This window comes from Oncorhynchus mykiss, chromosome 18, assembly GCF_013265735.2.
Source record: "Oncorhynchus mykiss isolate Arlee chromosome 18, USDA_OmykA_1.1, whole genome shotgun sequence".
NCBI classification, from domain to species: domain Eukaryota; kingdom Metazoa; phylum Chordata; class Actinopteri; order Salmoniformes; family Salmonidae; genus Oncorhynchus; species Oncorhynchus mykiss.
The window spans coordinates 50134538-50149647 of NC_048582.1; the positions used below are offsets into that span (position 1 = coordinate 50134538).

At 41.2% G+C, this 15110-nt stretch overlaps 2 protein-coding genes across 3 annotated transcripts in view; both read right to left on the reverse strand.

The window, feature by feature from the left end:
- Positions 1-8831, reverse strand: part of LOC110496842 (collagen alpha-1(XXVIII) chain) — a 38087-nt gene extending 29256 nt beyond the window's left edge. Inside the window, exons 1-11 of one of the 2 annotated variants that reach the window (XM_036953015.1) lie at positions 8624-8831; positions 7658-7804; positions 7355-7526; positions 5007-5133; positions 4448-4714; positions 4197-4217; positions 4042-4101; positions 2826-2879; positions 516-560; positions 383-409; positions 70-114 (exon numbers count right to left, since the gene is read on the reverse strand). In XM_036953015.1, the coding sequence (XP_036808910.1) occupies positions 70-114; positions 383-409; positions 516-560; positions 2826-2879; positions 4042-4101; positions 4197-4217; positions 4448-4714; positions 5007-5133; positions 7355-7526; positions 7658-7778 (939 nt within the window). In that variant the 5' untranslated portion in view covers positions 7779-7804; positions 8624-8831. Of the gene's footprint in view, positions 1-69; positions 115-382; positions 410-515; positions 561-2825; positions 2880-4041; positions 4102-4196; positions 4218-4447; positions 4715-5006; positions 5134-6824; positions 6869-7354; positions 7527-7657; positions 7805-8623 lie in introns of those variants that run through there. The other variant, XM_036953016.1, reaches the window with a different exon arrangement.
- Positions 8832-13766: 4935 nt separating this feature from the next.
- On the reverse strand, positions 13767-15068 carry rfa3 (Replication protein A 14 kDa subunit). The gene is given in 4 exon segments (NM_001165089.2): positions 13767-13992; positions 14334-14445; positions 14643-14717; positions 14865-15068. Coding segments are annotated over 4 exon segments (366 nt in total). The 5' UTR covers positions 14961-15068; the 3' UTR covers positions 13767-13909.
- Between the last annotated feature and the right edge of the window lie 42 nt (positions 15069-15110).

A 15110-nucleotide genomic window follows, 5' to 3' on the forward strand; every position in this document is an offset into this window, starting at 1 on the left:
GATAGCCATTTACAATGAACAGAGCAGAGGCATGGAGAGAGCGGAGAGAGTCATTCATAAAAAACCTACTTGATCTCCCTTCATCCCGCGGACGCCACACTCGCCTCTTTCCCCCTAGAAAACATTTTAATCAGAGAAGACTGAATTTTGACTGCGCTGAGTGTTTTAACCCGTGGCGTGCCAGAAGACCAGGGTACTGATTAAAACTGATGTTATCTAGCTAGCATGTAGTGTAGAACAAACACTACAGTCTACTGTTTGTTGTCAGGGTAGAATGGGGATCTTGACCAGCTGTTTCACTATGATTCAGTATCTAATCCATCATGGGTCAATTATCTTTGCACAATTAATTTACGGTCACCAAGTAGTACTGGTATCTCACCTTTTCCCCTCTAGTGCCGGGTCGACCCTAAAACAACAGGAGAGATCTCAATAAAAATCTATACATCAGTTATAATTCAACAATATACCTATTGTAACTATAACTATTGTTTTAGTCATCTATGCTACAGTACCTCGATACCCTCCATCCCAGGCCTTCCGTTGATACCAGGTTCCCCCTACAGTGACACCAGAGACCAGACAGTGAATGCATCCATACAGTATATCCCTCAACATCTATAAAAACATCCCAACGAATGTCAACGTCTATAAAAACATTCCAACGATTATCAACGTCTAGAAAAACATTCCAACAAACATCAACGTATATAAAAACATTCCAACAAACATCAACGTCTATAAAAACATTCCAACGATTATCAACGTCTATAAAAACATTCCAACAAACATCAACGTATATAAAAACATTCCAACAAACATCAACGTATATAAAAACATTCCAACGATTATCAACGTCTATAAAAACATTCCAACGATTATCAACGTCTATAAAAACATTCCAACGATTATCAACGTCTATAAAAACATTCCAACGATTATCAATGTCTATAAAAACATTCCAAAGATTATCAACATCTATAAAAACATTCCAACGATTATCAACGTATATAAAAACATTCCAACGATTATCAACATCTATAAAAACATTCCAACGATTATCAACGTATATAAAAACATCCCAACGATTATCAACGTCTATAAAAACATTCCAACGAACATCAACGTCTATAAAAACATTCCAACGATTATCAACGTATATAAAAACATTCCAACAATTATCAACGTCTATAAAAACATTCCAACGATTATCAACATCTATAAAAACATTCCAACAATTATCAACATATATAAAAACATTCCAACGATTATTAACGTATATAAAAACATTCCAACGATTATCAACATCTATAAAAACATTCCAACGATTATCAACGTATTTAAAAAAATTCCAACAAACATCAACGTATATAAAAACATTCCAACAAACATCAACGTCTATAAAAACATTCCAACGATTATCAACGTCTATAAAAACATTCCAACGATTATCAACGTCTATAAAAACATTCCAACGATTATCAACGTCTATAAAAACATTCCAACGATTATCAACGTCTATAAAAACATTCCAACGATTATCAACGTCTATAAAAACATTCCAAAGATTATCAACATCTATAAAAACATTCCAACGATTATCAACGTATATAAAAATATTCCAACGATTATCAACATCTATAAAAACATTCCAACGATTATCAACGTCTATAAAAACATTCCAACGATTATCAACGTATATAAAAACATTCCAACGATTATCAACGTATATAAAAACATTCCAACGATTATCAACGTATATAAAAACATTCCAACGATTATCAACATCTATAAAAACATTCCAACGATTATCAACGTATATAAAAACATTCCAACAAACATCAACGTATATAAAAACATTCCAACAAACATCAACGTCTATAAAAACATTCCAACGATTATCAACGTCTATAAAAACATTCCAACGATTATCAACGTATATAAAAACATTCCAACGATTATCAACGTCTATAAAAACATTCCAAAGATTATCAACCTCTATAAAAACATTCCAACGATTATCAACGTATATAAAAACATTCCAACGATTATCAACATCTATAAAAACATTCCAACGATTATCAACGTATATAAAAACATTCCAACAAACATCAACGTATATAAAAACATTCCAACAAACATCAACGTCTATAAAAACATTCCAACGATTATCAACGTATATAAAAACATTCCAACAATTATCAACGTATATAAAAACATTCCAACGATTATCAACATCTATAAAAACATTCCAACAATTATCAACGTATATAAAAACATTCCAACGAACATCAACGTCTATAAAAACATTCCAACGAACATCAACGTATATAAAAACATCCCAACGAATGCCAACGTCTATAAAAACATTCCAACGAACATCAACGTATATAAAAACATTCCAACGATTATCAACGTATATAAAAACATTCCAACGAACATCAACGTATATAAAAACATTCCAACGATTATCAACGTATATAAAAACATTCTAACGAACATCAACGTATATAAAAACATCCCAACGATTATCAACGTATATAAAAACATTCCAACGATTATCAACGTCTGTAAAAACATCCCAACGATTATCAACATCTATAAAAACATTCCAACGATTATCAACGTCTATAAAAACATCCCAACGATTACAAACGTCTATAAAAACATTCAAACGAACATCAACATATGTAAAAACATTCCAACGAACATCAACGTATGTAAAAACATTCCAACGAACATCAACGTATATAAAAACACTGCATTCTTTCTGTCACTACAAATTAACATGGTGGGATTATCTCAGGACAAAACGAAGAACTTACATGAAATCCTTTTGGACCGGGAGAACCGTCAGATCCAGGCTGGGCTGATTTCCCCTGCAGATTTCAAAGGAATGGAGAGATCATTCCATCAAAGGATCGAGGACAGATCGTTGGACAGAATGTGACTTTTTTTTCATCACTGGTTGTTCCCATAACATCCCCATAGTGTGTGTAGATTCGTGCGTACAGTAGGTGACCGTGGTCGTTCGGTGCGTGTCCCTGTCTATGCTCTTCCTGTGACCTCTCTATGTAATATCAGTCTCAAACCTTAAGTGGTAGCCTATACAACCTCAGTCAACTCAATAGTGTGAGGGGCCTCTGTGCCGTATAGCCTCAGTTAACTCAATAGTGTCAGGGGCCTCTGTGCAGTATAGCCTCAAATAACTAAATAGTGTCAGGGGACTCTGTGCCGTACAGCCTCAGTTAACTCAATAGTGTGAGGGGCCTCTGTACCTTATAACCTCAGTTAACTCCCTAACACCCTAATGCTCATCCCCTCCCTGTGTGTTTGCCCACACCTAATCTCCAATCCTTGACCACTGCTTCCAGCCAAAAGCCTCTCTTCAAAAGGCCTGCTAGTCAAGTCCCACTACTCTATTATGTTATTTTACGCCATGACCCTTCGACCCCTTGCACAGTACAGGCCTGCTACACTTGCAGTGTGGGAAACACTTCCTACTCTTTGATGTGATGCCCAGGACCACTCTTGTATACACAGAGGCCCACAAAGAGGCCAGATGCCCCGGCTATGAGCACCTGCTATGAGTATTCAGGGGTGTTACAGGGGCGTTGAGCAGTTTAGGGTGGGTTAGGGACAGGGGGGGCTATTACTGGAAAAACCTCTGTTTGCAAACAAAAGGATATATAGGGGGGTTTACAGCCCAAGGTTGTCCAACTGGTGAACATGCCAGCAATAACACAGGCCTGTCTGAGGATTACTGCTCCTCTGTACTGCAGAGTAAACCACTGTCAACCTGGACACATCAACCTGGACACATGAGGTCAATTCACCAAACCAGTCAGTGCTTTTCAATGACGGAAATTGGAATTAAAACGTCAGTGTACTTCCTGAATTGAATGAATTGACAAAAGACAGAAGAGGACAACAAAATAAAAACTGAAGAAGAGTTATAGCGTATGGTATGTACTGGCTACTAGAGGATGCTTTTGAGCAAAAACAAGAATAGGTTAGACGATGAGACAGAAGTGGACTCACTGGGCTTCCAGGGGGACCTCTTTCTCCTTTATCACACAGACAGGACTTCGGCTGTGGGCACTGGAACCAAGGGAAGCAACATTTGAGTAGACACCTCAGAGATAGTCATCTTTACATTCCAAATGGAAGGTTACAAGAAAAAGGGACATACTTACCCCTGTGTTGACAAGCGTGTTCTAAAAAAATAAGAAATAACAGCACTTTATATTTTGATAGCTCACACTTAGGTGCTCCGTAATGTACATGGTTAAATTGAGCCATTTTAATCCTGGTCAGGTAACTCACTGCGTGAGCCCTCCTGAATTGGGATTTAGGGGGTGAAGGAAAACATAAACATCTAGAAGTTTATGGCAATGTCAAGACATGTTGGTATCCTTGAGGACAGCTCACTCCCACCACCACTCACCAGTTCCCTGAAAAGTTTATCCTCCAGCAGGTTGTCTGTAAGGCTGAGGACGTGCTGCTGTGGCGGGGCGCTGGCGATGGAACGTAACCTGGCATTGGTGGGCATATCCCTGGGTAGACCCGACAGCCCGATGGTGAACAGACGAATGTTGTGGTTCTTGGCCTCGGATGCGGCGGTCACAGCATTGGGGCTCCGGGGATGGTCCACGCCGTCAGTCATCAGCAACATCACCCTCAGGCTGTTGGCCGCTGTCTCACGGCTAAACATCTGGGTGTTATAATCATTTGATTGTACTTTGATATTGGGTCTAACACTTGTTTTTTGGTGTAGTGCACTTTGTTCTCAATTGGGTTTACTTTTTTTTGTATAGTCCTCTATGGATAATCCAACTATCAACAAACTTTCATATGCAACCCTATTGGCTTGGGGCTAAGACTAGGGTTAGGTTTAGGTTTAGTGTAGAGTTAGTTGAACGGTTAGTTGATGGTTAGTTTAACATCCATCAACCATCTGCAAGGGACAATCCAAGTAAAGTGCTACTAGATAATGATATGCAGACCTGTGTAGCGTTAGTGATGGCGTAGGCTGAGTAGGTTCCGTGTCCGATGTAGGCCATGGACGCCACTCTGCTCTGGAACACGTCCACATCCTGCCAGTCTCGGAAGTTGTGCTCCAGAGAAACAGAACTAGGAGGAGAAGAAAAATAAGAAGAAGAAGATGGAGAACAGTTAAACCTAGAGATGTTAGATGGAAGAGCAGTTAAACCTAGAGACGTTAGCTGGAGAGTGTAACAGTATAACTTTAGACTGTCACCTCGCCCATACCCGGGCGCGAAGCAGGGACCCTCTGCACACATCAACAACAGTCACCCACGAAGCATCGTTACCCATCGCTCCACAAAAGCCGCGGCCCTTGCAGAGCAAGGGGAACTACTACTTCAAGGTCTCAGAGCAAGTGACATCACCGATTGAAACACTATTTAGCACGCTAACTAAGCTAGCCGTTTCACATCCGTTACACTCACCCCCCTTTTGACCTCCTCCTTTTCCACAGCAACCAGTGATCCGGGTCAACAGCATCAATGTAACAGTATAACTTTAGACCGTCCCCTCGCCCATACCGGGGGGCGAACCAGGGATCCTCTGCACACATCAACAAGAGTCACCCATGAAGCATCGTTACCCATCGCTCCACAAAAACCGCAGCCCTTGCAGAGCAAGGGGAACTACTACTTCAAGGTCTCAGAGCAAGTGACGTCCCCGATTGAAACGCTATTTAGCGCGCACCACCGCTAACTAAGCTAGCCGTTTCACATCCGTTACAAGAGCAGTTAAATCTAGAGACGTTAGATGGAGAGCAGTTAAATCTAGAGACGTTAGATGGAGAGCAGTTAAATCTAGAGACGTTAGATGGAGAGCAGTTAAATCTAGAGACGTTAGATGGAGAGCAGTTAAATCTAGAGATGTTAGATGGAGAGCAGTTAAATCTAGAGACGTTAGATGGAGAGCAGTTAAATCTAGAGACGTTAGATGGAGAGTAGTTAAATCTAGAGATGTTAGATGGAGAGCAGTTAAATCTAGAGACGTTAGATGGAGAGCAGTTAAATCTAGAGACGTTAGATGGAGAGCAGTTAAATCTAGAGATGTTAGATGGAGAGCAGTTAAATCTAGAGACGTTAGATGGAGAGCAGTTAAATCTAGAGACGTTAGATGGAGAGCAGTTAAATCTAGAGACGTTAGATGGAGAGCAGTTAAATCTAGAGATGTTAGATGGAGAGCAGTTAAATCTAGAGACGTTAGATGGAGAGCAGTTAAATCTAGAGACGTTAGATGGAGAGCAGTTAAATCTAGAGATGTTAGATGGAGAGCAGTTAAATCTAGAGACGTTAGATGGAGAGCAGTTAAATCTAGAGATGTTAGATGGAGAGCAGTTAAATCTAGAGATGTTAGATGGAGAGCAGTTAAATCTAGAGATGTTAGATGGAGAGCAGTTATATCTAGAGATGTTAGATGGAGAGCAGTTAAATCTAGAGACGTTAGATGGAAAGCAGTTAAATCTAGAGACGTTAGATGGAGAGCAGTTAAATCTAGAGACGTTAGATGGAGAGCAGTTAAATCTAGAGATGTTAGATGGAGAGCAGTTAAATCTAGAGACGTTAGATGGAGAGCAGTTAAATCTAGAGATGTTAGATGGTGAGCAGTTAGAGTTACGTGCCTTGCTCGAGGGCACAAGGGCAGAAGATGACATCTTCAGTGGGATACTAATACCAGCAACCCACTGGTTGCCAGCCCACTCCCGCCCAGATTTGTATCCCGGCTGCCATGGGATAGAACCTCTCTGGTTGTTAGCTCATCCCTCTAACTGCTACAGTACCAACCTGCTGTACTGCAGTGCAGCCAGCCTCATCCCTCTAACCTCTACAGTACCAACCTGCTGTACTGCAGTGCAGCCAGCCTCATCCCTCTAACCTCTACAGTACCAACCTGCTGTACTGCAGTGCAGCCAGCCTCATCCCTCTAACCTCTACAGTACTAACCTGCTGTACTGTCGTGCAGCCAGCCTCATCCCTCTAACCTCTACAGTACCAACCTGCTGTACTGCAGTGCAGCCAGCCTCATCCCTCTAACCTCTACAGTACCAACCTGCTGTACTGCAGTGCAGCCAGCCTCATCCCTCTAACCTCTACAGTACCAACCTGCTGTACTGCAGTGCAGCCAGCCTCATCCCTCTAACCTCTACAGTACCAACCTGCTGTACTGCAGTGCAGCCAGCCTCATCCCTCTAACCTCTACAGTACCAACCTGCTGTACTGCAGTGCAGCCAGCCTCATCCCTCTAACCTCTACAGTACCAACCTGCTGTACTGCAGTGCAGCCAGCCTCATCCCTCTAACCTCTACAGTACCAACCTGCTGTACTGCAGTGCAGCCAGCCTCAACCTCAGTCTCCAACCTGCTGCCTGGATCTGCATGAGCCGCGTGCTGATACGCAGGACGAAGTCTTTCTGCTTCTCAAACAGCAGCACCTTGGCCTTCTCTGAGCTGTCCAGGATGAACATGATCTCCACCGGGCAGATCAGAACTATTGGGAAGGGGGGGAGAGAGAGGGATGGAAAGAGAGACAGGGTGGAGAGGATTGCAGGTCAGTGAATGAATACATGAATGAATGAATTAATTAATGGATGAATTAATTAAAGAATGAAACCCACTTACTTTTCCCTTCATTTTGGAAGACCTGGTTGTCGTCTCTCTGGCCCTTCCTCCTCCTGCCCTGACCCCTGGCTGTGTGTGTTAGTACCAACACGAGGAGCAACAGCTCCACAACCTTCCTCATCTTGATCTCTTGTCCAGCAGCTCAGCCTAGAACCAACCAAACATGAGTTTGAGACAACTTCTCCTAATTCAGAACACACACAGCACACACAGCACACACAGACACACAAACAGACACACACGCACACAAACACGCCTCGTCACAGAAGAGTGCTATGACTTCTGTACACACTAGAGGGCGGCAACACCATAATACAACTTTAAATGACGCCAGATCAATTTGGGTTAATGCGATATCCTCGTTTGTTTGCAAGCAAAGGGAACAGGTTGTACATGAAGCCTCCAGTGAAGGAATAGCTGCAGCTGTAACTTCATAATGACTACCCAGGAAACCATAATCACTACTCTCTGTGTGAAATCATCTGTTTCTTTTACCAAAGTTATTGCCAGTTACTGTTTGCCTTTACAGCAGTAATTTTCAGGATATGGTCAGACTATTTTTTCTTCAGAAAATGTTCCCATTTAGTAACAAAATATTTTTTTATTTCATGAATTTAATTTTTATAGAGTTATTTGAATTGGAATTTGTCCCAGCCTTATTCATAATATTTAGCTGCAAATATTTCCTTGTGTGATTGTAAATGCATAATTCCTGAGAATTATTCGGAGAACAAGTTAATGCTATCAAATCAACGGATTGATTGATTTAAAAGCGCAGACAACACCGAACTCATCATTATTATCACTATTTATAAAAAAATAAAATATATTTCAATCTGGAATACAATATGCAACAAATGCGATTGTCATTGGACTGTCTACAACAATATTCTCTCTACGTGTTCAATAGCCTATACTTGATACAAATGTGTTACATAGCATAGTTTCAATTCAATTAAACCTTACCTTGATTCTCATTTAAATACAATCAATCACAGTAATAGTCCGCTCATTTGGTCTCAATTACATAATCCGGTGGGCGAGTTTTTTATCCCCGGTTTAGTCCTAAAGCAAGAGAGAGCAACGGTGATCGACCCGCTCGAATCGATTCAAACATGCACGAGGGGGCTGCACTGGGAACACTGAATATTTATGAAGCGCACCTATCATCGCACTGTTGTCAAACAGCACGGGATGCCTCCCTTTACCAGTATTTTATAAAGCTACAGGGCTGATTCTTATCAGATTGATGGGGGAAAATGAGTTTAGGTTATTGCACATTTTTCATGTTGATAACATCAATAGTAAATCAGTTTTTTTCACTCTACAATATTGAGGCCAGTCCCACCACCTTGTTTTCTCAGTCATCATTCATGCCAACTATTGGTCTATAATATTTATTCATAGGCCCTATGCATAAACCTATCAACCTTCAACACCCTTCCCACCCAACCTCTAGCGTTATTAATGTGTTACAATCAAATAAATAACCCTAGTGGGACTACTGTACATGTTGACATTCATAGCTGTAGTCAATTGAGTCTTATTGAACCCACAGACAACCCCCCCCCCCCCCCCCCCCCCGAAGGCTTTTACCACTCGATCTTTGAAGATTTTAATGTGAGCACTTACTCATCCAGCACACAATGCATGGTTCAATGTTCTGAGTGATTGAGTTTCTACCATGATCCGCTGGGTCAAATACCAACCCTCACCGACATGCTTCTAGAACTCAACAGGGCCAATATGGCACTAAATATGACTTAAGGGGTAAAACACATGAGTACTGTAGACCTGGATCAAATATAAGTCAAATCCTTCAAAAAAATGGAAGTGCAGTTGATTTAGCTTGACCGGTAGGCTAGCCTACAATGAAGCCAATGTAATTATCCCAAAAGTGCCAACTCGGCCCACCTTGTATGTTGGTCAAACCACAGAAGTAATGTGCACTTCAAGAGTTTCGGTGACAATTTTTAAAAAGGGTTCTTCAAAGGGTTCTCCTATTGGGACAGCCAAGTAACCCTTGTAGGTTCTAGACAGCACCTTTTTTTCTAAGAGCGTAGGGATGGAGTGAATTATCTGTTAAAGGAAAGGAATAGGAGAAAAACATCATTGACAAATGACCTTTGAGTAACATCTTGGACCCACTCCAAGCAGCAACCCCACAAGTTCATGGAATGGCAAGTACCAGACCTCATCTGGATGACTGCAATATGAAAGAAACATCATCACTGTACCTGTCTCCTTCCTATAACTCACAGTAAGGAGACGTGACCGACAGGGTTTTTATGGCATTTCCAGACAAAGTAAATCAAAAGTGTCTAAGAGGGGTTGCTCTAGCTGAAAAGGTTAGCAATCTTCACATGAGATATGTCAGGTTTGGTGCAACAGGCCAGAAGGACTACAGATGTTGACACAATGTGTTTTTCTGAAGATGTAACGAAAAGACCTAGCAACTTCATTAAGGTCACTCACTATCACAGGAACCCAAGAGAGCAAACTTCATGACATGTTATCAAACACAGTCTAAACTACCTTACGAACTGTTAAAATGCTCAAATTAGCAACCTATATTCACAATAGGACACAGGAGTTAGTTGCATTAGTAGCCTAAAATATTTATATTTCACAATACTCAAAATGTCCTCCTGAGGAATCGGCCATAAACTTCCCTAGTTCCCTAGTTGAAGGGTGCCTAGGAGGGTGCTCACTAGCTGGAGGGGGGAAGTGATCTACATCTACACTGTGTGACAGGGATCATGATGCTTCTCCTTCCAGGCACTACTAACCCTGTGTCACAGCACAGTAGACTATAAAGATGTCAAACCACAGAACATGCCTGTCAAAAGGTTCTGCTTCCGAGAATGTTGAAGGAATGTTCCTTGATAACTGCCTGGCTGGAATTGAAGTCCTGTGTTGCTCTGTTGGTAAGAGCAGGACGCTAGCTAAATCCAAGGTTGTGGCTTCAATTCCCACAGGGATTACAAAGGCCTACACTTACAAAAAAATGTATGCACTGTACTGTGCTGTAAGTCGATTTGGATGAAAGTGTCTGCTCAGTGGCGTGTAGTGTTATTATTATTCAGTGTGGTGCTGTGAAAGCCATGCTCTGGCACTGTGTGAGTGGGTACTGAGTCAGTGTCTGGGCTCAGGCTGGGTGTCTGGGCCAGGCTGTTAAACCAACAGAGCCTGGCGGCAGGACCGATGCCAGCCCCGCCACCACCGGCCAGGGAGTTTGGAGGGCGGCTTCCTGCCATCTCTCCTGGTGCAGCAACTAAACATGCGACTGAGATAATGATTGACAAACAACATTAGACCATATAGAAAACAACTCCACGGAGGTGGCAGGCGCTGATGGAGAGAAGGAGAATCTTACACAGGTTGTCTTGTCTTACCATCAGTTGGGAGTTTGCACAGTCTATCATCCGTGAGGCCAAAACACCAAAGTGTTATGACTAGACATGGGGGTGTGCTGTTCAACAGGGTCCATGTTCTATTGGAAACATTCGAAAGTTTCCATGTTCTATCGGAAACATTCTAAAGGTCTGTGTTCTTTCTGCAACATTCTAAGTGTGCCATGTTCTATCTGCAAAATTCTCAAGGTTTCATGTTCTATCTGCAAGATTCTAAATGTTCTAATGAATAAGCCCTTGATAGGACTTGCAGTGGCATCCATGGTATTGAACTAGATAAATTCCACAAGGCCTGTCATTTAGGGATATGTGAAGCTGCAGAGAAGCTGGTGTGTGACCTTTTCCCTTTTTTACAGCATTTGCCTTGCAGCCTGTGTACAAGCACCAACGAGGCTTTGGTTTAAAACTGTAAAATGACATTTGTCCGGCCTGAACTCTGGGTGTTCAGTTTAATAAAAAAGAATTGCTCAAAATGTACGAAACGTGACTTCAACGTGTTACATGTATCTGCAGTAGCAAGCAGAACTCAGGAAAGATCATTTTATGCCCTTGGGTGCTCATACATGAGTGGCCTGCGGGTATATAGTTTTCCTGAATCCGCCATACTTGGATCATTTGTTAAACACGTGGCAGTTTTCAGCTTAAAATTTGAGTGCTTCATGTGGTTGTATCAAACCTTTTAGATGGGTACCTGATAGGCATGATGCTGGGATAGATATGTGAAACTGGGAAAGAGGTTGTTTTAAACATAGTTCATATTGTATGATGGAGAGTCGTTACATTCATGAAAAAGAGCAACATGAAGTTAATTGAAGAAATGTCTGCCTTGGTATGCAAACTATTAGAAAATGAGAGTTAGCCAGAGTCTCTCTATCCTTCTCTCTGACAGACTGTCTCTGATTGGGAGAAGTGATATCCAGTGAAGGTGATAGGCTAGCAACTTAACAATCTTGTATGTATCTACAGTATGTCTGAATATGCCACAGTATGCAGCTGTCCTGCCTTCCCCTAGGCTACTCTTCTCCTTTCCCACCCATCAAGAAGAAGAATATAGCAAGCAACGTATCAAATAATAGTACCACTATCAGACAATCATTACAGCTCTTGTGCCATTAAGCATTATTTTATTTATGTTTCATTTCAAAATCAAATACAATTGTATTTGTCACATGCTTCATAAACAACAGGTGTAGGCTAACAGTGAAATGCTTACTTATGGGCCCTTCCCAACAATGCAGAGAGAAAATAGAGAAATAGACCTTTTTTTTATTAAATGTCTTTATTTTTTATATAACCTTTATTTAACTAGGCAAGTCATTTAAGAACAAATTCGTATTTACAATGACGGCTTACACATAAAAATGTGAAAACACGTAATAATAACATTTATAATAAATACACAATGAGTAACAATAACCTGGCAATTCACAGGGTACCAGTACCGAGTCGATGTGCAGGGGTACGAAGTAATTGAGGTTGATATGTATGGAATAAAGTGACTAGGATAGATAATAAACCGTAGCAACAGCGTATGTAATGAGTCAAAAAAGCTAGTGCAAAAAGCATCAATGCAGAAAGTCTGGGCCGCTATTTGGTTAACTATTTAGCAGTCTTATGATTTGTGGTTAGAAGCTGTTCAGGGTCCTGTTGGTTCGAGATTTGGTGCATCGGTTCCGCTTGCCGTGCGGTAGCAGAGAGAACAGTCTGTGACTTGGGTGGCTGGAGTCTTTGACAATTTTTATGCCCTTCCTCTGACCACGCCTAGCAGTGGTCCTGGTTGGCAGGTAGTATGGCCCCAGTGACGTACTGGGCCGTACCCACTGTCCTCTGTAGCGCCTTGTGGTCAGATGCCAAGCAGTTGTCATACCAAGTGGTGATGCAGCCAGTCAAGATTCTGTGAATGGTCCAGCTGTATTAACTTTTTGAGTATCTGAGGCCCCATGACAGTTCTTTTCAACCTCCCGAGGGGGAAGAGGCGTTGTTATGCCCTCTTCACATTTGTGTTGGTGTGTGGACCATGATAGATCCTCAGTCATGTGAACACTGAGGAACTTGAAGTTCTCCAACCAGCTCCACTACAGCCCCAAAAACAGGTCTTCTATAGAATGACTCAATTGAGAAATGAAACTCCTTTGAGAAAAGCACATACTGTCTGAGCAACTTCTACAGATGAGAACATTAGTTTGAATATTACACTAGTGTTGTTCACTGTCAATTGTATATCTCAGATTAAGTCAAGAATGCGAACCATTCATAGATGTCATAATATTTAGAGAGCATTTGTCAAAACAATGTGATGAACACAATCCCAACTCCACCCATGAATACATTCCTGTGATACAATAAAAGAAACAAAGTCTTGAAAGTTTACATTCAGCTATTGTGTGGGGAAACGTCACTTTTTGCTGATAAGTGTGTTGCTGAAGCTTATTTTAGTCCCCACCTCACCACTTGGTGGCAGGGTAGAGAAGTGTGGTTACAGCAGTACAGTAGCTTGTGTTAAACATTTGTACCAACAGAGGGTACTATAACACAGCCATTTCAATTCAGATTTGAAATAGTTTATATCAATTATCCTGAGAAAGTAACTTGGTTGAGATGTCAATAATGCACAGTTCAGTTGATGCTGATAATCTCAAACTCTATCATAGGTTATTTTAGGTTTATTTACAAAGATTGTTATGACTAAACAGACAAGTTAAAGGCTTTTATTTTCAAAACAGAAATAGAGAAAAAACTATACATATCTATTTAGAACTGAGATGTATGGGGAAAAAAAAGGCAACAAGACAATTGAGGTTCACATTGACAATGATCTGAATGAATAAGTGGATAGTGCTCATCCACTGGTGGCTAATTCAAACGGATAGTGCTGGGGGTATTCATGGATGACTTTCAGGGCTTCATTGTACAACTCCAAGTCTGAAAGGAAAAAAAAACACAAAAAATATATGCAAAAACATAGATCTGTAAAAAAAAACAAAGAGACGTCAAACCAGCTAAAGTCTTTGGCAAGTTAAAAAGTTCACTCAGCAATATCATCACACCGTGGGGCAACATCAACAATAATTCAAATAAGACTACCACTACAGTTTCTCCCATATCTGTGCTCTCCCTTGATACCCCAAGGGTTGCCCACATTGGTAAGAGAGCATATTTTTTTAGATTTTGTTGGAGGAAGTCACTGTGTATAATGATGTAACTTTGCAGAGTGTACCTTTGAGAACACATTCCCTTTTCCACAGGAGAGATGACATACTTACCGAAAAGAATGCCTTGGTCTTCTCTGAGCATGTTGTATGCGGAGGCCATTATTGCCCCTTTGTTGGACACTACACCAACCACCTCCACCACCCCACTCAGCTCCTCATCAAGCTGGGAAAGAGAAACAATGTTACATCAGGCAATGCACTAATAGCCATATGCCTTTGAAACTCAAGTACAATGTTCACTTTCAGTTTTAGGATGCCATGTTGTCATTGTCAGATCGTTTCATTCCTAATTCCTAGAAGATAGCTACTGTTCAACCAGTCTACTGTAGTTGGCTGGTTAAGTCTTGCAACTATACTCACCGGCTCGTTAAGTTCCACTGATGCAGACTTCCCTTCTCCATCCGAAAGAGTGAATGATTTTCCAGTTGGATGGACCTGTCATAGACGACAAAATAATGAATTGCGATTTAGTCATGCCAACTAGCTAGTTTGTTATAAAAGTAGCGACCCTTTCGTCAAGACGGCCATCCAATTTCTAGTGCTGAACTAACGTTAGGCCCAACAACAGCACTAACATATTACCTTCTCAACACGTCCAACGAAGCAAATCGCCCTGCTGATATATTGAGACAGCATAGAATGGTTTATTCTGGGTTTTGGTGACTCGAAAACTGCCATTTCGATAGATTTTGCAGAACACAACTTGAAATTCTAGCTACGATTGCGTAAAACAAGCAGGCGATAGCGCGGGAAATACTTTGTTACGGCGACGTTTCCTCGTTGTTCTATGCTCCATTCTTTCCCCGGACAGAAGCTTATGTTAACTAT